At 36.9% G+C, this 26,122-nt stretch overlaps 1 protein-coding gene across 1 annotated transcript; it reads right to left on the bottom strand.

Moving 5' to 3' along the window:
• Positions 1–19,682: 19,682 nt before the first annotated feature.
• Positions 19,683–25,856, bottom strand: LOC144997779 (uncharacterized). Its single transcript, XM_078957646.1, has 8 exons — positions 25,555–25,856; positions 23,557–23,676; positions 22,874–22,922; positions 21,632–21,682; positions 21,035–21,536; positions 20,865–20,923; positions 20,072–20,110; positions 19,683–19,968 (listed from the first exon to the last, which is right to left on the bottom strand). Exons 2-5 carry the CDS (start codon positions 23,639–23,641, stop codon positions 21,404–21,406), a joined length of 318 nt encoding a protein of 105 aa, XP_078813772.1. The 5' UTR covers positions 23,642–23,676; positions 25,555–25,856; the 3' UTR covers positions 19,683–19,968; positions 20,072–20,110; positions 20,865–20,923; positions 21,035–21,403.
• Positions 25,857–26,122: the final 266 nt, after the last annotated feature.

Genomic DNA, 26,122 nt, shown 5'->3' with positions numbered 1-26,122 from the left:
GGCAGACAACAAGTTTTTAGATTTTTTTCAACTTTTTAGCACAAATAACAAACAAACAAGCCTAGGCTCTGATACCATTGATGGGTTTTGAGCATTTTAACACTTCCTAAGTGTACATGCAACCCTAATAACCTTGGATCTATGTTTGTCTAATTATCATGCAAAGTTGAATTCCAAGGTTATATTCCGATCTAGCATACATGGGGAACAATTTTTAACTTGAATGAAAGATAGAATAACTTACCTTGTTGTTGCTTATGTTCCTTGAAACCTTGTGAGCCTAGCACCCCAAGTGTGATGCCTCAAATGCTTCACACAACACCAAATGCTCTTGGAAAGACTTTTGAGAGAATACACACTTCTTAAAATCGGCCTAGCCCTCTTGTTTCATATGTGTAACCGATTTTGGTGGAGAATGAGATTCTTATATAATGTTGACACATCTAGGGTTACACCATGTAAACCCTAATGTGTCATGACTCTTCATTTCCATGACCCATAGGTATGTAACTCCCATGGAGTATCCTATGGGTGGAACCTAACTTGATAATCCATGGAGCCTCTTAGCCCACTATACAAGATATGGATGATTTACATAATCAACCCATATAATTAATTAGTTATTTTTTGATCACTTAATTAATTCTAAATTAATTCTTGATCAAACTAATCAAATAATATTATTAATATATTAGAACTTATAATATATTAATAATCTCCAAATGTTATTCCTCTCATTTAGTCTATCCAATTGCATGGTGCCATGCAACCCAAATGGATCATGCCGGGTCGGGTCAACTACTGACCAGAAATAGTTATGGACTTAGACACCTTATCCAACAGTAGCAACCCTAGATAAATATCACAGAGACAATCATCTATCATACAACTCCTAGTGGTGGGCCGGCATTGTGGTCATAGACCCACCGCAACTTGAAGGTAACTCACCTCAAAGTAGTTGCTGATCTGCGTGGGAACTGACAGTCTTCTGTTGCTGCTGCCCCGGAAATCCTCCGACTATAATCCCCAGAAAATACTCATTCAAATACTACTAATCGACCTTAGGGTAAAATGACCATTTACCCCTAACCAAGCCAAGAGTCAAAGTCAAAGTCAACTTCAAGTTGACCCGACTCGCCGAGTTAGCCTGCCAACTCGCCGAGTCCCTATCCCTTTGTCTGACCATAATCCAATCTCTACTCGTCGAGTTAGGCATTGACTCGACGAGTTTTCCTTCTAAACCAAAGTCCAATAGTCCTTCATCCTACTCGCCGAGTTGTACGAACAACACTTCGAGTTCATCTTCATCCGAAGAACACTCCATGCTGTGACTCACCGAGTTGTATGAACAGCTTGCCGAGTCTGTTCTTGAGGCAAGAAGATTGCCTTGGACTCGCCGAGTCAGGGCATTGACTCGCCGAGTTCCTTCATGGGTGATTCTGACCTCCGACTCACTGAGTCACACCCCATGACTCACTACTCCACTCCGCAAACACGAAAAGGGGGAAAAGTCGAGGACTCGCGACTCGACTGTCCGAGTCCGATGAACGACTCACCGAGTCTTTCACATGCAAATACTATATACTCGATTTTGCTCGAATCCAGCTCATTCCATACATAGATCTGGGTTTCTAGGGCTTGATTAACATGTAAAGTTTCCAACTTTATGTGTAAATAAACACCAATGAAGGTTTTGGGGCTCAAAATGCATCAAAAGAGTAGATCTAGGGTTTCATGCAATATGGCTCCATAAAGGCAGTAGATCCGAGCTCATGGAGCTCAATCATGCCTATATCTAAGGGTTAATCAACTTATTGATGGGTTTTGAGCATTCTATCACTTCCTAAGTGTACATGCAACCCTAATAACCTTGGATCTATGTTTGTCTAATTATCATGCAAAGTTGAATTCCAAGGTTATATTCCTATCTAGCATACATGGGGAACAATTTTTAACTTGAATGAAAGATAGAATAACTTACCTTGTTGTTGCTTATGTTCCTTGAAACCTTGTGAGCCTAGCACCCCAAGTGTGATGCCTCAAATGCTTCACACAAAACCAAATGCTCTTGGAAAGACTTTTGAGAGAATACACACTTCTTAAAATCGGCCTAGCCCTCTTGTTTCATATGTGTAACCGATTTTGGTGGAGAATAGGATTCTTATATAGTGTTGACACATCTAGGGTTACACCATGTAAACCCTAATGTGTCATGACTCTTCATTTCCATGACCCATGGGTTTGTAACTCCCATGGAGCATCCATGGAGTATCCTATGGGTGGAACCCAACTTGATAATCCATGGAGCTTCTTAGCCCACTATACAAGATATGGATGATTTACATAATCAACCCATATATTTAATAAGTTATCTTTTGATCACTTAATTAATTCTAAATTAATTCTTGATCAAACTAATCAAATAATATTATTAATATATTAGAACTTATAATATATTAATAATCTCCAAATGTTATTCCTCTCATTTACTCTATCCAGTTGCATGGTGCCACGCAACCCAAATGGACCATGCCGGGTCGGGTCAAGTACTGACCAGAAATAGTTATGGACTTAGACACCTTATCCAATAGTCTCCCACTTGGATAAGTCTAATAACTATAACTCCAGTACATCAGGAACCGACCGACAATCGTAGCTCTTTCAAGGTCTCTCGGAACTCAGAAGATGTTGATACGCCATTTAAGATAAGTGATCATATAATCCTCTGTTCTAGACATCAGCCGGACAAATACATGGAACAATGTCTTACTTATTGTCCAGCAGTTTGTTTCCCGATTTCTGATTTGTTTGACAAAGAACTTAATTGAACACATCAACTTAGTTCTGACCGGGCCCGGTACATAGGTCAAAACAAAATCATCGAGGGGCCTAGATATCAGCTTCTAATCCAAGAAGGAACAGATAAACTTCGACTCATATGTTTGTTCTACCACTCATTGAATTATACACAAAAGCACGTTTTATAACATCGAGTCACCAATGCGTTTCCGTACAATCAATGCATAACCAACTTGTAAGTAACAAATCATATCTCTAGGTTTGAAGACTTATATGATATTACCGTCTCACGATCACTCGAGATAGAATTCCATGAAGTGATTCCAATGAGCGTGGGTTGAGTCTAATGCTCAGAACTTATGAGCACTCATGATTGTTGTAGCCTTGTCCAACACCGTAGACCTCTGCAACCAATCATGACAGTCTTGATTCATACCTACTTCCGACATATGACCGACTGTGGAGGTTTGAATAATATGTTATACCAAACAAAATTATTCTGGAAGTCAAAACATGCAAAAGAAATATAGTAAACGATCGACAAGAGATAGCAACACTTTACTCATAAATAAAACACCTTTTATTCATCATCTAATGTCAATTACACTTTACAAATTTCGAGGTTATCTAACTACTAAATCTAATATCATCCTTCAGCCCTATGCTCCTAGCATGCTGGAGATGCTTAACCCGAGTCAGTCCCTTCGTGAGGGGATCTGCTGGGTTCTCATCCGATGATACCCTCTTTGCCACGAGGAGTCCTTCTTCTATTCGATGTCTGATAAAATGGTATTTTCTGTCGATGTGTCTGGATCTCCCGTGATCCCTTGGTTCCTTGGCTAAGGCAACAACGCTTTCACTATCATAGAAAATTTCCATTGGCTCTTTAATAGCTGGTACAACTCCAAGGTCTCCAATGAAGTTCTTCAGCCATATCGCCTCCTTTGCCGCCTCGCTAGCTGCAATATACTCTGATTCACAAGTTGAATCAGCCACTGCCTCTTGCTTGGAACTCTTCCAAGAAATTGCTCCTCTGTTTAGGGTAAAGACCCAGCCCGACTGAGAGCGGAAATTATCCCTATCAGTCTGGAAGCTAGCATCACTATACCCTACAACTCTCAAGTCATCACTCCCACCGAGGGTAAGGACCCAGTCCTTAGTCCTCCGTAGGTACTTGAGGATATTCTTTACCGCAGTCCAGTGTGCCTTGCCAGGGTTCCCTTGATACCAGCTAACCTTGCTCAGGGAAAATGCTACATCAGGTCGGGTACACGTCATAGCATACATGATCGATCCTACAGCCGAAGCATAAGGTATTCGACTCATTTCTGCTATCTCAGCCTCAGTGCTAGGGCTTTGTGTCTTACTCAGTCTGGCGTTACTCTGGATGGGTAACTCTCCATTCTTGGAGTCCTGCATGCTGAATCTCTTCAGCACCTTATCCAAGTAGGTACTCTGACTAAGTCCAATTAGTCTTTTACTCCGATCTCTCAAGATCCTTATCCCTAGAATATAGGCAGCTTCTCCTAGGTCCTTCATAGAGAAACACTTCCCAAGCCAGGACTTAACTTCCTGTAGAGTTGGGATGTCATTTCCTATGAGTAGTATGTCATCCACATACAATACCAAAAAGCTAACTATACTCCCACTAGCCTTGACATACACACAAGATTCATCTTCACTCCTAGAAAAGCCAAATTCCTTGACCTTTTCATCAAAGCAAAGATTCCATCTGCGAGGTGTTTGCTTCAATCCATAAATGGATTTCTCAAGCTTACACACTCTATTAGGGTACTCGTTGCTGACAAAACCTTCTGGCTGACTCATGTAAACATCTTCGGCCAACTTTCCATTAAGGAAAGCGGTTTTGACATCCATTTGCCAAATTTCATAGTCATGAAATGCAGCTATGGCTAACATAACCCTAATAGACTTAATCTTGGCTACTGGAGAAAAGGTCTCATCATAATCCACTCCAGGAATTTGAGAGAAGCCCTTTGCAACCAATCTAGCCTTATAAGTGTGTACATTACCATCCATGTCGGTCTTCTTCTTGAAGATCCATTTGCACCCTACATTATTACAACCTGGTACATTCTCAACCAAGTTCCAAACTTGATTGTCATACATGGATTGTATCTCGCTATCCATTACCCCTTGCCACTTGGCTGACTCAGGGCCTGCCATGGCTTCCGCGTAATTGTTAGGTTCATCCAGACCTATCAGTGTCCCATCACTGATAAGTGTATCACCTTCTGCAGTAATATGGAATCCATAGTAATGCTTAGGTGCATTCCTAACTCTCGTGGAACACCTAAGAGGTACAGACTTGTCAATTGGCTCAACAGGAGTTTCCTCCTCAAGTTGAGTGCTAGGGTTTGAAGTTCCTTCACCGCTTGACTCTTGAATTTCTTCAAGATCAATTTTCCTCCCACTGTTTCCTTGGCTTATGAACTCTCTCTCTCTCGAAAGAAAGCCCTCCTAGCTACAACGACCACATTTTCACTAGGTCTGTAAAAGAGGTAACCAAAGGATTGATGTGGGTAGCCGATGAAAATACACCTCTCGCTACGAGGTTCGAGCTTATCATGAGTCTCGCGTCTCACGAAAGCCTCGCAACCCCAAATCTTGATGTGGTCTAGTTTAGGTACTTTACCAGTCCACATCTCATGAGGAGTTTTGGCAACTTTCTTTGTAGGGACTAGATTAAGGATATGGGCGGCAGTCTCTAAGGCATAACCGCAAAATGGGATTAGTAGCGAAGCTCGACTCATCGTGGAACGAACCATATCCAACAAGGTTCGATTACGACTCTCAGCCACACCATTCAACTATGGTGTCCTGGGAGGTGTCAATTGTGAGACAATCCCACATTCCCTTAGATAGTCAAGGAACTCTGAACTAAGATACTCACCACCACGATCGGATCGAAGCATCTTAATCTTCCTGCCCAATTGATTCTCGACTTCCTGTTTAAATTCCTTAAACCTTTCGAAATTCTCTGACTTATGCTTGATTAAGTAGACATATCCATATCTACTGTAATCATCAGTAAAAGTCAAATGATAACGATTAGCATCCCTTGTGGCATGTTTGTATGGTCCACACACATCCGTGTGTACAAGGTCCAACAAACCTTCACCCCTCTCACAAGAACCTGTGAAGGGTGACTTTGTCATTTTTCCAAGTAAGCATGATTCGCAACTATCATCTGACTTTAGGTCAAATGACTCCAATACTCCATCCTTTTTGAGTTGGCCTATGCGTTTCTTGCTTATATGTCCAAGTAGACAGTGCCATAATGATGCTTTATCCAAGTTATTATTAACATAATCAATACATTATTTCCTAAGTTATCAACCACAAATACTATTTCATACACGCCATCACAAGGTAATGCTTTAAAATCAAGAACATTATTAAAGAAAGCATTAATCGAACCAACTTCATTATCAAATGAAAAGGTGAAACCTTGTTTATACAATGCATGAAAGGAAATAATATTTCTTGCCATTTCTGGCGAATAACAACATTTATTCAAATCTAAATTTAACCCACTACTTAGCGACAAAGTATAAACTCCAATCTTGGTGACACGCGTAACTTTCCTATTCCCCATGATTAAGTTTATTCTTCCTTGCTCCACATTCTCACTTCTTCTTAGTCCCTGCAAGTCACAACAAATATGAATACCACAACCGGTATCAAGGACCCAAGATTTAGAATAGGGTGAGTTATTAGAAATGATAGTGTAAATACCTGCATGGTTGGGTTTAACTTTCCCATCCTTCACATCTTGCTGGTATTTTGGGCAGTTCAGCTTCCAATGTGATTTTTCATGGCAATAGAAGCATTCAGCCTCTTTTGGGTCTGAAGAAGGAGTGACGAAACCTTTCTTGGTTCCACTTGAAGAAGAGCCATCAACGGTCCGAGCCTTGGTACCCTTTGAAGAGCTCTTTCTCTTCTTCCCTCGACTTTTCCCGAATGGCAAATCCAGAGTGGAGTTTGGAGTAGGAGTGTTAACAACCGACTTCCCCTTAAGACCTGTTTCAGCCGTCTTGAGAAGTCCCTGAAGTTTGCTGAGTGTGACCTCTTCCTTGTTAATGTGATATGTCATGCGGAATTGATCATAGCACGATGGTAAGGAGTGAAAAATGATATCTATTGCAAGCTCCTCAGGGAAGTTCACATTAAGCTTCAGCAATCGATCCACATACCTTTGCATTTTCTGCATGTGGCTCGTGACGGATTCCCCGTCCTTCATCGTGGTTGTTATCATGGAGCAAACGATTTCATACCTGTCTTGTCGTGCACTTTGATGGTATCTTTCCATCAGATCTTGGTGCATTTCATAAGGGTAGAAATCCTCATAGGACTTTTGGAGTTGCACTGTCATTGTGGCCATCATGAGGCATGCCACTTTCGTAGCATCCCTTTCATGTGCCTGAAAGTCAGCGATCTCCTGGGGAGTTGCAGTGGTCTCATCAATCTCCTTAAGCTCCTTGTCAAGGACATATTCTTTGTCCTTGTAGCGGGTAATCATCCTGATGTTTCTGGTCCACTCATTGAAGTTGGATCCATCAAAAGTGACTTTCCCACACAAGTTCATAAGGGTAAAGGAGCCATTAGGATTAGAGCCAGAAGCAGCATTGTTTGAAGACATCTGAAGGAAGAGGACAAGATTAGTTTAGATATTAAGAGAGTCCTTAATAATACACCCAAATGTAATATTAAGGCTAGGATCCAATCACAATATATTATAACTTAGAAGAGGTATGCCGTAATCCAAGCTATAACATATTTGAAAGGTAGGTGAATGACAATTCACCAATTTCCACCACGAAAACCGAAATATTAAATATTAGGTTTTTGATTGGTTCTTAGAAATTCCAAGATTCTTTGAGATTCAATGAACTTTTCAAAAGCATGTTTCAATCTCGAGTGTGCCCCCAAGTTTTGTGACTGGGATACTGAGGATCACAAAACGAGGTGTGAAGTAACGATGCAAATCACTTGGTACCCTTAAAGTTTATCACTCAATCGATGTGTTGGTAAACCACACACGCTCCACCGATACTATAATAAACCTTAAGTCACCCTTTACCTAACTTGTTAAGTCCATGTTAGTGTGCCGGTTAACCACACACGCTCCACCAACGACTTAAACAAAGTGTAAAGTGTAATTTCATGGATTAGCACCTTATTTACATTTTTCCTAAAGTAACTAAGATTGGGAATTTAATAAACCATTTAGTTACTTTATAATATTCATCATACTTTTAATGAGAATTTATAAGTCCTTGTCTTACCCGTTCGGCTAATGACCCTCCACCAGTCAAGCAAGCGGTGGGTGAGAGTGGACACCCATTAAGTTGCCATTTTATAGGCAACAACCTTATACCCACCTTATAGATCGGCTTCGTGAACGAGGCGTACTAGCGGTAAGACGACTTTGTTCTTATACATATACATATAATTATTAAATCATAATACTATAAGTATAAGGGTATAATTTTAACTTTTAAAATTCTAAGGGTTGGAACTAAAGTTTTTAATATGACTTTACTTGTTCCAAAACTTAAGGGCAAGTTTTGTAGACTTTCAAAACTTTTCATTCCTTGTAACTTATGAGTTTAATAGAGTAATAAAAATGAAGACTCTTTATTTTTTCTAACTCTTGTGTTCTTTTAATGGTTTTAATTCAAGTGACTCTTGGTTTTCCATAACTTGAGGACAAGTTATGGACTCCATTAAAACACATTATGATCAAGAATTAATCTACCACATAGGTTACAAATAATTCCTATGATCATCTAAACATCATAAGATCAAGAACATGAATATGAACACTTTCATGAATCAAAATTACACTTAAAACTTTGTAATTTTGATAACTAGTTGTTGTAAATGAATTAGCAAAGACATTACTCCATATAAAACAAGTTTTCAAGTACCAAAACAGTTTAGGGTAATGTTTCTAGTCAATTTCCAGCAACTAAAGTCGAAAATCTGCACTCTGTGGCTCCTACTCGCCGAGTGTATGAACCTACTCAGCAAGTCCCCCCATGGACTCGGCGAGTTCATCAGGCAGACAACAAATTTTTAGATTTTTTTCAACTTTTTAGCACAAATAAAGAACAAACAAGCCTAGGCTCTGATACCATTGATGGGTTTTGAGCATTTTAACACTTCCTAGGTGTACATGCAACCCTAATAACCTTGGATCTATGTTTGTCTAATTATCATGCAAAGTTGAATTCCAAGGTTATATTCCGATCTAGCATACATGGGGAACAATTTTTAACTTGAATGAAAGATAGAATAACTTACCTTGTTGTTGCTTATGTTCCTTGAAACCTTGTGAGCCTAGCACCCCAAGTGTGATGTCTCAAATGCTTCACACAACACCAAATGCTCTTGGAAAGACTTTTGAGAGAATACACACTTCTTAAAATCGGCCTAGCCCTCTTGTTTCATATGTGTAACCGATTTTGGTGGAGAATGAGATTCTTATATAGTGTTGACACATCTAGGGTTACACCATGTAAACCCTAATGTGTCATGACTCTTCATTTCCATGACCCATGGGTTTGTAACTCCCATGGAGCATCCATGGAGTATCCTATGGGTGGAACCTAACTTGATAATCCATGGAGCCTCTTAGCCCACTATACAAGATATGGATGATTTACATAATCAACCCATATATTTAATTAGTTATCTTTTGATCACTTAATTAATTCTAAATTAATTCTTGATCAAACTAATCAAATAATATTATTAATATATTAGAACTTATAATATATTAATAATCTCCAAATGTTATTCCTCTCATTTAGTCTATCCAATTGCATGGTGCCATGTAACCTAAATGGACCATGCCGGGTCGGGTCAACTACTGACCAGAAATAGTTATGTACTTAGACACCTTATCCAACAGTAGCAACCTTAGATGAATATCACAGAGACAATCATCTATCATACAACTCCTACTGGTGGGCCGGCATTGTGGCCGTTGACCCACCGCTACTGGAAGGTAACTCACCTCAAAGTAGCTGTTGATCTGCGTGGGAACTGACTGTCTTCTGCTGCTGCTGCCCCGGAAATCCTCCGGCTATAATCCCCACAAAGTACTCATTCAAATACTACTAATCGACCTTAGGGTAAAATGACCATTTACCCCTAACCAAGCCAAGAGTCAAAGTCAAAGTCAACTTCCAGTTGACCCGACTCGCCGAGTTAGCCTGCCAACTCGCCGAGTCCCTATCCCTTTGTCTGACCATAATCCAGTCTCTACTCGTCGAGTTAGGCATTGACTCGACGAGTTTTCCTTCTAAACCAAAGTACAATAGTCCTTCATCCTACTTGCTGAGTTGTACGAACAACTCGTCGAGTTCATCTTCATCCGAAGAACACTCCATGCTGAGACTCGCCGAGTTGTATGAACAGCTTGCCGAGTCTGTTCTTGAGGCAAGAAGATTACCTTGGACTCGCCGAGTCAAGGCATTGACTTGCCGAGTTCCTTCATGGGTGATTCTGACTTCCGACTCACTGAGTCACACCCCATGACTCACTACTCCACTCCGCAAACACAAAAAGGTGGAAAACTCAGGGACTCGCGACTCGACTGTCCGAGTCCGATGAACAACTCGCCGAGTCTTTCACATGCAAATACTAGATACTCGATTTTGCTAGAATCCAGCTCATGTCATACGTAGATCTGGGTTTCTAGGGCTTGATTAACATGTAAAGTTTCCAACTTTAGGTGTAAATAAACACCAATGAAGGTTTTGGGGCTCAAAATGCACCAAAAGAGTAGATCTGGGGCTTTCATGCAATATGGCTCCATAAAGGCAGTAGATCCAAGCTCCTGGAGCTCAATCATGCCTAGATCTAAGGGTTAATCAACTTATTGATGGGTTTTGCGCATTCTAACACTTCCTAAGTGTACATGCAACCCTAATAACCTTGGATCTATGTTTGTCTAATTATCATGCAAAGTTGAATTCCAAGGTTATATTCCTATCTAGCATACATGGGGAACAATTTTTAACTTGAATGAAAGCTAGAATAACTTACCTTGTTGTTGCTTATGTTCCTTGAAACCTTGTGAGCCTAGCACCCCAAGTGTGATGCCTCAAATGCTTCACACAACACCAAATGCTCTTGGAAAGACTTTTGAGAGAATACACACTTCTTAAAATCGGCCTAGCCCTCTTGTTTCATATGTGTAACCGATTTTGGTGGAGAATGGGATTCTTATATAGTGTTCACACATCTAGGGTTACACCATGTAAACCCTAATGTGTCATGACTCTTCATTTCCAGGACCCATGGGTTTGTAACTCCCATGGAGCATCCATGGAGTATCCTATGGGTGGAACCCAACTTGATAATCCATGGAGCCTCTTAGCCTACTATACAAGATATGGATGATTTACATAATCAACCCATATATTTAATTAGTTATCTTTTGATCACTTAATTAATTCTAAATTAATTCTTGATCAAACTAATCAAATAATATTATTAATATATTAGAACTTATAATATATTAATAATCTCCAAATGTTATTCCTCTCATTTACTCTATCCAACTGCATGATGCCATGCAACCCAAATGGACAATGTCGGGTCGGGTCAAGTACTGACCAGAAATAGTTATGGACTTAGACACCTTATCCAACAGTCTCCCACTTGGATAAGTCTAATAACTATAACTCCAGTACTTCAGGAACCGACCGACAATCGTAGCTCTTTCAAGGTCTCTCGGAACTGAGAAGATGTTGATACGCCATTTAAGATAAGTGATCATATAATCCTCTGTTCTAGATATCAGCCGGACAAATACATGGAACAATGTCTTACTTATTGTCCAGCAGTTTGTTTCCCGATTTCCGATTTGTTTGACAAAGAACTTAATTGAACACATCAACTTAGTTCTGACCGGGCCCGGTACATAAGTCAAAACAAAATCATCGAGGGGCCCATATATCAGCTTCTAATCCAAGAAGGAAAAGATAAACTTCGACTCATATGTTTGTTCTACCACTCATTGAATTATACACAAAAGCACATTTTATAACATCGAGTTACCAATGCGTTTTCGTACAATCAATGCATAACCAACTTGTAAGTAACAAATCATATCTCTAGGTTTGAAGACTTATATGATATTACCGTCTCACGATCACTCGAGATAGAATTCCATGAAGTGATTCCAATGAGCGTGGGTTGAGTCCAATGCTCAGAACTTATGAGCACTCATGATTGTTGTAGCCTTGTCCAACACCGTAGACCTCTGCAACCAATCATGAAAGTCTTGATTCATACCTACTTCCGACATATGACCGACTGTGGAGGTTTGAATAATATGTTATACCAAACAAAATTATTCTGGAAGTCAAAACATGCAAAAGAAATATAGTAAACGATCGACAAGAGATAGCAACACTTTACTCATAAATAAAACACCTTTTATTCATCATCTAATGTCAATTACACTTTACAAATTTCGAGGTTATCTAACTACTAAATCTAATATCATCCTTCAGCCCTATGCTCCTAGCATGCTGGAGATGCTTAACCTGAGTCAGTCCCTTCATGAGGGGATCTGCTGGGTTCTCATCCGATGATACCCTCTTTGCCACGAGGAGTCCTTCTTCTATTCGATGTCTGATAAAATGGTATTTACTGTCGATGTGTTTGGATCTCCAGTGATCCCTTGGTTCCTTGGCTAAGGCAACAACGCTTTCACTATCACAGAAAATTTCCATTGGCTCTTTAATAGCTGGTACAACTCCAAGGTCTCCAATGAAGTTCTTCAGCCATATCGCCTCCTTTGCCGCCTCGCTAGCTGCAATATACTCTGATTCACAAGTTGAATCAGCCACTGCCTCTTGCTTGGAACTCTTCCAAGAAATTGCTCCTCCGTTTAGGGTAAAGACCCAGCCCGACTGAGAGCGGAATATATCCCTATCAGTCTAGAAGCTAGCATCACTATACCCTACAACTCTCAAGTCATCACTCCCACCGAGGGTAAGGACCCAGTCCTTAGTCCTCCGTAGGTACTTGAGGATATTCTTTACCGCAGTCCAGTGTGCCTTGCCAGGGTTCCCTTGATACCTGCTAACCTTGCTCAGGGCAAATGCTACATCAGGCCAGGTACACGTCATAGCATACATGATCGATCCTACAGCCGAAGCATAAGGTATTCGACTCATTTCTGCTATCTCAGCCTCAGTGCTAGGGCTTTGTGTCTTACTCAATCTGAAGTTACTCTAGATGGTTGACTCTCCTTTCTTGGAGTCCTGCATGCTGAATCTCTTCAGCACCTTATCCAAGTAGGTACTCTGACTAAGTCCAATTAGTCTTTTACTCCGATCTCTCAAGATCCTTATCCCTAGAATATAGTCAGCTTCTCCTAGGTCCTTCATAGAGAAACACTTCCCAAGCCAGGACTTAACTTCCTGCAGAGTTGGGATGTCATTTCCTATGAGTAGTATGTCATCCACATACAATACCAAAAAGCTAACTATACTCCCACTAGCCTTGACATACACACAAGATTCATCTTCATTCCTAGAAAAGCCAAATTCCTTGACCTTTTCATCAAATCAAAGATTACATCTACGAGGTGCTTGCTTCAATCCATAAATTGATTTCTCAAGCTTACACACTCTATTAGGGTACTCGTTGCTAACAAAACCTTCTGGCTAACTCATGTAAACATCTTCAGCCAACTTTCCATTAAGGAAAGCGGTTTTGACATCCATTTTCCAAATTTCATAGTCATGAAATGCAGCTATGGCTAACATAACCCTAATAGACTTAATCTTGGCTACTGGAGAAAAGGTCTCATCATAATCCACTCCAGGAATTTGAGAGAAGCCCTTTGCAACCAATCTAGCCTTATAAGTGTGTACATTACCATCCATGTCGGTCTTCTTCTTGAAGATCCATTTGCACCCTACAGTCTTACAACCTGGTACATTCTCAACCAAGTTCCAAACTTGATTGTCATACATGGATTGTATCTCGCTATCCATTGCCTCTTTCCACTTGGCTGACTCAGGGCCTGCCATGGCTTCCCCGTAATTGTTAGGTTCATCCAGACCTATCAGTGTCCCATCACTGATAAGTGTATCACCTTCTGCAGTAATATGGAATCCATAGTAATGCTTAGGTGCATTCCTAACTCTCGTGGAACACCTAAGAGGTACAGACTTGTCAATTGGCTCAACTAGAGTTTCCTCCTCAAGTTGAGTGCTAGGGTTTGAAGTTCCTTCCCCGCTTGACTCTTGAATTTCTTCAAGATCAATTTGCCTCCCGCTGTTTCCTTGGCTTATGAACTCTCTCTCTCTCTCTCAAGAAAGCCCTCCTAGCTACAAAGACCACATTTTCACTAGGTCTGTAAAAGAGGTAACCAAAGGATTGCTGTGGGTAGCCGATGAAAATACACCACTCGCTTCGAGGTTCGAGCTTATCATGAGTCTCGCGTCTCACGAAAGCCTTGCAACCCTAAATCTTGATGTGGTGTATTTTAGGTACTTTACCAGTCCACATCTCATGAGGAGTTTTGGCAACTTTCTTTGTAGGGACTAGATTAAGGATATGGGCGGCAGTCTCTAAGGCATACCTGCAAAATTAGATTAGTAGCGATGCTCGACTCATCATGGAACGAACCATATCCAACAAGGTTCGATTACGACTCTCAGCCACACCATTCAACTATGGTGTCCTGGGAGGTGTCAATTGTGAGACAATCCCACATTCCCTTAGATAGTCAAGGAACTCTGAACTAAGATACTCACCACCACGATCGGATCGAAGCATCTTAATCTTCCTGCCCAATTGATTCTCGACTTCCTGTTTAAATTCCTTAAACCTTTCGAAATTCTCTGACTTATGCTTGATTAAGTAGACATATCCATATCTACTGTAATCATCAGTAAAAGTCAAATGATAACGATTAGCATCCCTTGTGGCATGTTTGTATGGTCCACACACATCCGTGTGTACAAGGTCCAACAAACCTTCACCCCTCTCACAAGAACCTGTGAAGGGTGACTTTGTCATTTTTCCAAGTAAGCATGATTCGCAACTATCATCTGACTTTAGGTCAAATGATTCCAATACTCCATCCTTTTGGAGTTGGCCTATGCGTTTCTTGCTTATACGTCCAAGTAGACAATGCCATAATGATGCTTTATCCAAGTTATTATTAACATAATCAATACATTATTTCCTAAGTTATCAACCACAAATACTATTTCATACACGCCATCACAAGGTAATGCTTTAAAATCAAGAACATTATTAAAGAAAGCATTAATCGAACCAACTTCATTATCAAATGAAAAGGTGAAACCTTGTTTATACAATGCATGAAAGGAAATAATATTTCTTGCCATTTCTGGCGAATAACAACATTTATTCAAATCTAAATTTAACCCACTACTTAGCGACAAAGTATAAACTCCAATCTTGGTGACACGTGTAACTTTCCTATTCCCCATGATTAAGTTTATTCTTCCTTGCTCCACATTCTCACTTCTTCTTAGTCCCTGCAAGTCACAACAAATATGAATACCACAACCGGTATCAAGGACCTAAGATTTAGAATGGGGTGAGTTATTAGAAATGATAGTGTAAATACCTGCATGGTTGGGTTTAACTTTCCCATCCTTCACATCTTGCTGGTATTTTGGGTAGTTCCGCTTCCAATGTGATTTTTCATGGCAATAGAAGCATTCAGCCTCTTTTGGGCCAGAAGAAGGAGTGACGAAACCTTTCTTGGTTCCACTTGAAGAAGAGCCATCAACGGTCCGAGCCTTGGTACCCTTTGAAGAGCTCTTTCTCTTCTTCCCTCGACTTTTCCCGAATGGCAAATCCAGAGTGGAGTTTGGAGTAGGAGTGTTAACAACCGACTTCCCCTTAAGACCTGTTTCAGCCGTCTTGAGAAGTCCCTGAAGTTTGCTGAGTGTGACCTCTTCCTTGTTTATGTGATATGTCATGCGGAATTGATCATAGCACGATGGTAAGGAGTGCAAAATGATATATATTGCAAGCTCCTCAGGGAAGTTCACATTAAGCTTCAGCAATCGATCCACATACCTTTGCATTTTCTGCATGTGGCTCGTGACGGATTCCCCGTCCTTCATCGTGGTTGTTATCATGGAGCAGATGATTTCATACCTGTCTTGTCGTTCACTTTGATGGTATCTTTCCATCAGATCTTGGTGCATTTCATAAGGGTAGAAATCCTCATAGGACTTTTGGAGTTCCGCTGTCATCGTGGCCATCATGATGCATGCCACTTTCGTAGCATCCCTTTCATGTGCCTGAAAATCAGCGATCTCCTGGGGAGTTGCAGTGGTCTCATCAATCTCCTTAAGCTCCTTGTCAAGGACATATTCTTTGTCCTCGTAGCGGGTAATCATCCTGATGTTTCTGATCCACTCATTGAAGTTGGATCCATCAAAAGTGACTTTCCCACACAAGTTCATAAGGGTAAAGGAGCCATTAGGATTAGAGCCAGAAGCAGCATTGTTTGAAGACATCTGAAGGAAGAGGACAAGATTAGTTTAGATATTAAGAGAGTCCTTAACAATACACCCAAATGTAATATTAAGGCTAGGATCCAATCATAATATATTATAACTTAGAAGAGGTATGCCGTAATCTAAGCTATAACATATTTGAAAGGTAGGTAGATGACGATTCACCAATTTCCACCACGAAAACCGAAATATTAAATATTAGGTTTTTGATTGGTTCTTAAAAATTCCTAGATTCTTTGAGATTCAATGAACTTTTCAAAGGCATGTTTCAATCTCGAGTGTGCCCTCCAAGTTTTGTGACTGGGATACCGAGGATCACAAAACGAGGTGTGAAGTAACCATGCAAATCACTTGGTACCCTTAAAGTTTATCACTCAATCGATGTTCCGGTAAACCACACACGCTCCACCGATACTATAATAAACCTTAAGTCACCCTTTACCTACCTTGCTAAGTCCAAGTTAGTGTGCCGGTTAACCACACACGCTCCACCAACGACTTAAACAAAGTGTAAAGTGTAATTTCATGGATTAACACCTTATTCACATTTTTCCTAAAGTAACTAAGATTGGGAATTTAATAAAACATATAGTTACTTTATAATATTCATCATACTTTTAATGAGAATTTATAAGTCCTCTTCTTACCCATTCGGCTAACAACCCTCCACCAGTCAAGCAAGCGGTGGGTGAGAGTGGACACCCATTAAGTTGCCATTTTATAGGCAACAACCTTATACCCACCTTATAGACCGGCTTCGTGAATGAGACGTACTAGCGGTAAGACGACTTTGTTCTTATACATATACATATAATTATTAAATCATAATACTATAAGTATAAGGGTAGAATTTTAACTTTTAAAATTCTAAGGGTTGGAACTAAAGTTTTTAATATGACTTTACTTGTTCCAAAACTTGAGGGCAAGTTTTGTAGACTTTCAAAACTTTTCATTTCTTGTAACTTATGAGTTTAATAGAGTAATAAAAATGAAGACTCTTCATTTTTTCTAACTCTTGTGTTCTTTTAATGGTTTTAATTCAAGTGACTCTTGGTTTTCCATAACTTGAGGACAAGTTATGGACTCCATTAAAACACATTATGATCAAGAATTAATCTACCACATAGGTTACAAATAATTCCTATGATCATCTAAACATCATAAGATCAAAAACATGAATATGAACACTTTCATGAATCAAAAGTACACTTAAAACTTTGTAATTTTGATAACTAGTTGTTGTAAATGAATTAGCAAAGACATTACTCCATCTAAAACAAGTTTTCAAGTACCAAAACAGTTTAGGGTAATGTTTCTAGTCCATTTCCAGCAACTAAAGTTGAAAATCTGCACTCTGTGGCTCCTACTCGCCGAGTGCATGAACCTACTCGGCGAGTGCCCCTATGGACTCGGAGAGTTCATCAAGCAGACAACAAGTTTTTCGACTTTTTTCAACTTTTTAGCACAAATAACAAACAAACAAGCCTAGGCTCTGATACCACTGATGGGTTTTGAGCATTCTAACACTTCCTAAGTGTACATGCAACCCTAATAACCTTGGATCTATGTTTGTCTAATTATCATGCAAAGTTGAATTCCAAGGTTATATTCCGATCTAGAATACATGGGGAATAATTTTTAACTTGAATGAAAGATATAATAACTTACCTTGTTGTTGCTTATGTTCCTTGAAACCTTGTGAGCCTAGCACCCCAAGTGTGATGCCTAAAATGCTTCACACAACACCAAATGCTCTTGGAAAGACTTTTGAGAGAATACACACTTCTTAAAATCGGCCTAGCCCTCTTGTTTCATATGTGTAACCGATTTTGGTGGAGAATGGGATTCTTATATAGTGTTGACACATCTTGGGTTACACCATGTAAACCCTAATGTGTCATGACTCTTCATTTCCATGACCCATGGGTTTGTAACTCCCATGGAGTATCCTATGGGTGGAACCTAACTTGATAATCCATGGAGCCTCTTAGCCCACTATACAAGATATGGATGATTTACATAATCAACCCATATATTTAATTAGTTATCTTTTGATCACTTAATTAATTCTAAATTAATTCTTGATCAAACTAATCAAATAATATTATTAATATATTAGAACTTATAATATATTAATAATCTCTAAATGTTATTCCTCTCATTTAGTCTATCCAATTGCATGGTGCCATGCAACCCAAATGGACCATGCCGGGTCGGGTCAAGTACTGACCAGAAATAGTTATCGACTTAGACTCCTTATCCAACACTTATTACAAACCCTAATTCATAATCAAGCTTGGAAATGGATCAAGAAGGACTTTAATGGAGCTATAAAGGACTATAAGCATGAAAACAGGGGGAAACTGAGTTATACCTCAAGGAAATCACTGAAATAACACCAAGATGTCTGGCCTCCTTCTTCTCTTCTTGATCTACTCTCCTTTCCTCTCAAAATCTTCAAGAAAACACACCAAATCACTTCAATCTTACAAGGAACAAGGGTTGGACGATATAAGGAGCTCTGAGGGTGAAGGGGGCGAGCTTGGGGGTGCATAAGATGACTTAAATAGGGTGCAAACCCTTGAAAATTTTGGTTTCAAACAGATAGCCGGGACTCGCCGAGTCGCCAACTTAAACGTGTTCCAAATCCCATCTCTACTCGGCGAGTCAGGCCTACAACTCGCCGAGTCCAAGGCTGAAAATGCAAAACACTTAGATAAATTTTACATACCAGGAACCAGGTGCTACAGTAGTTGTAAAGGAAAGTCCTTAGTATCATTGTAAAAAACAAACCATTTTCCCCAAACCTTACAAAATCAGGGAGTCACAATAGGTGATGGAAAATCCATTTTATGTAAAAATATGTATTTTTTGAATTGATATTTTTTGAATAAATTATATAAGATTAATGGTAAAATGTGTACAAAAAGTTTAATGGTAAAATGTACACAAAAAAAAGTTTAATGGTATAATGTGTACAAAAAAAAGTTTAATGGTATAATGTGTACATAATATACAATAAAATCCACGTCAGCAGCCACATGGCATGCTACGTGGCATGTTACGTGGCTGGTGACCTACTATTGCCGGTAACATAATGGTATTTTTTGAACAAATGTGAAGTTTAATGGTCATATGTGTACAAAAGCTATAGTTGATTGGTGATATGTGTACAAAAAAAAGTTCAATGGTATTTTTTGTACAAGTCTAATACTTCGTTAGCCTTACAAGTCATTTTCCCTAAAAAAGACACACACAATAAAGAACGATGGAAAAATATGGAAAAGACAACTTGGAACCTTAATTAGAACATGGACTAGTTTCAAAAAGGTTCTTAACACAATCACAAGTTCAGATCGAAAAACCACAAAGACTTGAAAATTTATACTAAACAAGATGGAACAAAATAACATGAAATTCGACTCTAATTTTCCGTTGTGCTTTTTCACTTTGCACCCTTTAGAATTATTTAGTATTACTTCACTACCCTCATCCTTGAATATTCATATTTTCATCACTGCATCAGTGCATCTGCATCTTTTCTTTACTCTGGATGCAATTGAAAACGAAAAAACACACCTTTGTCTTTTCTTTACTCTGGATGCAACTGAAAACCAAAAAACAAAAGTAAATCATCGGTTACTTGATAAACCAAACGCTCAAATTGTTTTTATTTTAGCTTTTTTACTTTTAAATGTTTGACCACTTACTTGATTTGGAGTTAGAACTTGTACTTCTTGATTGATTGGCTGTAAAGCAAAAACATATAAAGCATGATTTTCTACACGAGTTGAAACGACATGATAATAGACAACCTTGGTTATTTGGGACAAAATTAACATAACATTTATAACCCATGAAACATGAAACCCAATAAGATCTATGAAAAACACTTGATTAATCAAGAAAAAGTCTCAACTAAATAAAATGCAATGCGTCAAGATATATATATATATATATATATATATATATATATATATATATATATATATATATATATATATATATATATATATACACACACCATGTGGCTGTTCATTTGTTTCTAGTTTTTTGAACATATCATTAATATGGACGTCCGACGAAAGAAATATGTAACCAAAAACGATGTTCACCACACTGTCAAAAACAAAATCACACACACACATGTAACAACAAAATCTACAGACCAATATGCTTACAAAAATAATTTTAAAATGACTCACATGTTTACTAAAATTACGTGTAGATGGGTGATCATGCCTGGAAAGTAAAAACAAAAAGGATTATATGGATAAATCATCGGTAACTTGATGATATAACCCCAATTAGCAAATGGAGCATGGTAACTTGATAATATAACCCTAATTGGCAAATGGAGCATAGTTAAAGAGTACCATTAAGTCACTTTTTGTTTGTTACAGAAGACATGACTGGTTTGATGTTAAAGGGACGAAAATTGTAATTTTTTGTCCCACCTAAAAATATACTTATAAAACAGGGAGACATGAAATTTTAGCAAACCTGAATCCAAAGATGTTCTTAGTTTTGAATGGCCACTATCTTGAGGGGGAAAATGCGTTCTGTTAACAATTAAAAGCAATATCACCTTAGTATTTTGTATAATACCAAAATACTTGATTAATTTACCCGTTTTATAACGTTTTTATCGTCAAAGATGTGTTACAAGTTACCTAGTAGTGCTCGTATATGATTCCCCAAGGCTTGATTGATTGTCACTCAGTGGTTGTTGATTTGTGGTTGTATGTAAAAGTATAAGAAATATGAGAATTTAGAAGCACTAACTCCTAGAAAACATAACTAAGTAAAACCGTTTTCTTCTCAGAGATCACCTGCAAAGAGTGTTTTTTGAGTGCTTCGAGCTTTTTCTGACAAAAAAAGGCCCAATAAGGTATATGTTTGTGTCTTTCCAACCACAACCCCCAATATTCCATGTATAATCCATCAAGCGTTGTTAAATGGAATTACAAAAATTGGATATACTTTTGAAGACAAAACTAAAAGACTAACTTTTCAAGAAAATATAATGAAAGAGATGAAAACTAGATGGAAAATGTAAAGTGCTTATATAGTATAATACGTTGTTTTTCATCAATGTTTGCCTTCTTTGCAAAATCATCAATAACTCTTTTAAAGCCACGTGCCCTGAAGAAATCAAGAAAGTATCTTGTCAACCTGAAAAAAGAAAAACCACACACATAACAATTAATTACAGAATCTACAAACATATATAGTTATATACTTACAAAAATAAACTTAAAATGACTCACACCAAAATCCCGCCTTTAGCATCATCACTAATCACCATTAATGCCAAGTATCTGCAAATAAATTAAGAATGAAGAATTGTTGCGTGTAATTCATAACAAAATACCGCATATTATTCCACAAATATTCCAAGATCATATTTGACATACGTAATACAACATAAAAAAACAACAAACTAGTTAGAATTCTAAATAAGGAAAAGTAAATAGAACAACCCAAAATTATTGCAATCCCCGCCTTAAATCTTCTTTTTCCTTATCAATAAAGTTTTTCGGAGTTGCATATAGCGTAGGACCTTATGATTCATGGTTTTATGCACATTGATGTCAATTAAATGAAAAATCAGCACGATGACAATATAGTTTAGTCCGCATGTACAAAATATTTTGTCCTTCAACTATGCTTAGTGGTATTGGGTGTCTAAAGGTGTGTGTGTGTATATATATATATATATATATATATATATATATATATATATATATATATATATATATATATATATATATATATATATATATATATATTAGTTTGTAACCATGGAAGCCACAGTTACAAAATTAATTAAACTTTTATAGTAAAACTCAAAATTATTAATCAATTATTTTAAATAAATTACTTTAAATAAGTTATTAATTAAGAGATATTTTTTTAATTATATAAAATTATAATCGTAGAATTAAATAAACATGTAAATTATATCACCTTATAATCTGTATTAATTTTATTTTAAATTTTATTCAAATGTTATTGATTTAATATAATTAGAGTGATGAATTTAAAATTTGAAATTTGAAGTTGAGAATTAATAGATTGACACGTGACATAACATTAAATAGAAGGCCTAATAGGGTGACACATATCAAAAGAAGATTAAAACTATATATATATATATATATATATATATATATATATATATATATATATATATATATATATATATATATATATATATATATATATATATATATATATATTAGCACAATATTGCTGGTCACTTTTCAACTAAGTTGTGTTTAGCACACGTTAACGAGTTTCTAGCAAAGGTAGGCATTTATGAAAGCTCCACTACAGCCAAGCCGTCTAAGTATGTCAATTTTTCCCATATACGAATGTACAACAAATAAAACTTATGCAATTTAAAACTTTATATCATGCAATTTTAACAATATCCCATAAACATTAATTACATTCTAAATTCAACAAATTTAGTGCAATGAACCCCTTGTAAATCACATGAAACTCACCTCGACGTTGTTTGCTCTAGGGATGGACATCGCAAGCAACCTTGAACTCCTACAAGCCTCAAACAAGAATTTCAAAGACAATGTAACACTTCATAGAATCTAAAGGTCCCCAACACGTCCTATTGCATACTAGGTTCAATCTTCCTATGCGAAGTTCGATCAAACAAGGTTTTCACTTATAATTCAGCTTTTATACAACATAACAAATTTTATAATTTACATAATTCCCAACAAATTTTATGATTTACATAATTCCCAACATCATTTGATGATTTACATAATTCCCAACAAATTTTATGATTTACATAATTTTCAAATAAACATAATTTTATGCCAACTTGGAAAATCTTCTAACTTTACGAATAAAATAAACATAATTTTATGCCAACTTGGAAAATCTTCAAACTTTACGAATAAAATAGTGCCCAGATCTTACACATAATCCTTGCTTGCATCTAAATGTAACTAACGTAACATTATAGTATTCTAACGAGAATAACTATTTGAAAATTTTTAAATATCAAAATTTGCATTTCTAGATAAATTCCATATTATTAATGTCATAGGTGAGGACCATAACCTTCAAGAAAAATATAATTCTATTTCAGACCAAATTGAAATGTCAATTCCTATGGAACATATTCATCACTACAACAATAAGTTTGAGTTCATCATTATCATACCTGTAATCAAAACCTTATTGTTTCTTCTCCGCAAACTTGTTTGAAACTTCTTCTGCGTTGCGCTGAAACTTGTTTTATACCCCATAACTTTCCAATTTCAACACCACCACTTGTTGTTTCCTTCAAACCAAATTTAAATTATTAATTTTGATTTGCTTTTCTGTATTCATCTTTATCTTCCCGTAAATAAATTGCCAATGCCACAGTTTATGACATTTTTTTGTAGACTATAACTTTTAGACCAAATATTATGTTCAAAATTATGACCCATAATAATTAAAACTGAGTATGGCCCATATCATGTCATCTTTCTTTCACCCGACCTTTTTTTTCCTACAGCCTCTTCTTTTTCAATGGCGTAGCCATGATTTCATTTTAGGATATCTCAAATAATTTAAAAAATATGAACAAATAGCAAAACACTTCAAATGGTTACAAAATGTAACAATGTATGATTTTAAATAAATTGTTCGTTTAAGTTAGAAGTAATTGCTTGATTAAGATAATAAAAAAATAATATACGAACCTGATAAATGAGAAATTTACCTTGGAGATTGGAATGCAATTTGATCCATTCAAAAAATTGTTGCATAGATTAATCGGCATGTCTCAACAGATTATTTCAGTCATTATGAATTTAAGTTTTGAATGGGGTGTGCCTTGTTATAATTCATAGTCTTAGCATTTTTTATTCAAAACAATATATATATATATATATATATATATATATATATATATATATATATATATATATATATATATATATATATATAATATTTAACCTCAAATTTATGTGGGTTGGGCCAAGGCCCGCTTTTACACCCATGTAGCTACGCGGCTACACCTCTACTTGTTTTTATCGATTTACATGCTCCGACTTGATAGCTCTTTATGTGCTTAAGAAGAACTTGCATGTTTTAGTTTAACAAAGTTTAAAAAAAAACGATTTTCTTTTTTCATTTTGATTTACACTACATACCATAATTAGCTAATGGTTAACAACTATGAACTAACAAACTGAAATAACAAATTTTGATGCTACTTGATAAAATTTTGAAAAATTTTACTTTTTTACAGAATGTTCCATCAAAAAATTACTTAATCTTCAAGATGAGAGACTTTTAACTATGATTAGAGGAAGGACCAAAATTGCCTAATAAGAAAAAACGTTCACCTCGACACACTTACTAGTTATTTTTAATTTAATAATATAAGAATTCTAGAATTAATAAGGTCATCCATTATACCCACCACTAACCATTATAGTGGTGGATGTCACGTCAATACCACATCTTACCACTAAACGTATGAGATATCCACCACTATATTTCTTTTATTTTTTCCTTTTTAAATATATATATATATATATATATATATATATTATTGTAGAGAGAGGTATAAAAAGTTAGATAGATATAGAAAGATATAGAGAAAAATAATTTAGTTGGACGTGGTAATCCGTGGTATGGTATACACAACAATTTATCACGAGTGTTGCTAATAAAACCAGCTCTAATGGATACATAAAAATTGTGTTTTTGTGTGAAAACGTGTTCCAATGAACCATTAAACTTAACACAAAAATGATAGGATTGAATAGCCACCTCTACATTTGGTGTAATACTATTCATCACACTAAAACATCTTTTTGTTTAATACTATTTTGGTTAGTTTTATAACTTGAAAAATTGTTTTTAGTGTAAATTTTGAATGTGTGGTTGGAATAGAAATTTTTTTTGGTGTTAAAATACACCAATTTAATGATATTTTTAATAGAATAGTTTGAGTTGTTCTAAAACAACATTTAAAATCACCATGATCACTACCAACCACGGGATGTGTTCGTTGTGACATCAACAACTAAACTCTTTGTGAAGGGTAAAGGGTTAATCATTAAAATATGTCTAGCTTTTTAAAACTTTAACCGTTATGACCTTTAAGATCAAACCATTAACATTTAATTTATTTTAAAAAAAGAGAGAGAAAGACGAAGCTTACAGATCCTATGGAGAGGAGAGAAGGATAACAGGCCAGCGACTGATGTGGGTGGTCGGAAGTGCAGTTCTGCAACCAGCGGAGTGGAGATACAGACCGACGGACGGAGATCCCTGATCGGATTTGCAGGTCGGGGAACAAGAGAGATATTTTAGTTTAGGAGCGGAGGTGGGAACTCCGACGGTGGCTTTGCTTTCCGGTGAGCAATCTTTTTTCCGGCAGAGATGATTTTTAGGCTTAGATTTTTTATGTTTGAGCTAATAACGTGGATATTAGAATCCTATTTGGTTTTTTTATTGGGTTTTTGTTTCTTTATCCTAATTTTATTAGAATCGGTATTGATTTTTCCCTAATTTTTTGGTTTCTGTTAAAATGAATTTCCTAATTCTTCGTAATGAAATAATCAATTTGATTGGTTTCTGTTTTTTTGATTTTTTAGAGTTATGTAGTTATTTAAATACTTTTTAAATATAATCACATATATGATGAGCATGAGGGGCCAGCAAGTCAAAGTGTCAAACAACAAATAAAACCAAACGTCCTACTCTAGTTATATTGCAATAAACATTTT

The sequence above is a fragment of the Lactuca saligna genome, chromosome 5 (assembly GCF_052625555.1).
Source record: "Lactuca saligna cultivar CGN05327 chromosome 5, ASM5262555v1, whole genome shotgun sequence".
Taxonomy (NCBI): domain Eukaryota; kingdom Viridiplantae; phylum Streptophyta; class Magnoliopsida; order Asterales; family Asteraceae; genus Lactuca; species Lactuca saligna.
Note: the sequence above shows the minus strand (reverse complement) of the source record. Positions and strands in the feature narration are given on the sequence as shown.

Coding starts and splice junctions, on each gene's coding strand:
- LOC144997779 (XM_078957646.1), bottom strand. CDS start 23,641: ATGGGGTATAAAACAAGTTTCAGCGCAACGCAGAAGAAGTTTCAAACA. Junction 21,683..22,873: donor CTAGAGCAAACAACGTCGAG/GTGAGTTTCATG, acceptor ATTTATTTGCAG/ATACTTGGCATTAATGGTGA. Junction 21,537..21,631: donor GCTAAAGGCGGGATTTTGGT/GTGAGTCATTTT, acceptor TTCTTTTTTCAG/GTTGACAAGATACTTTCTTG.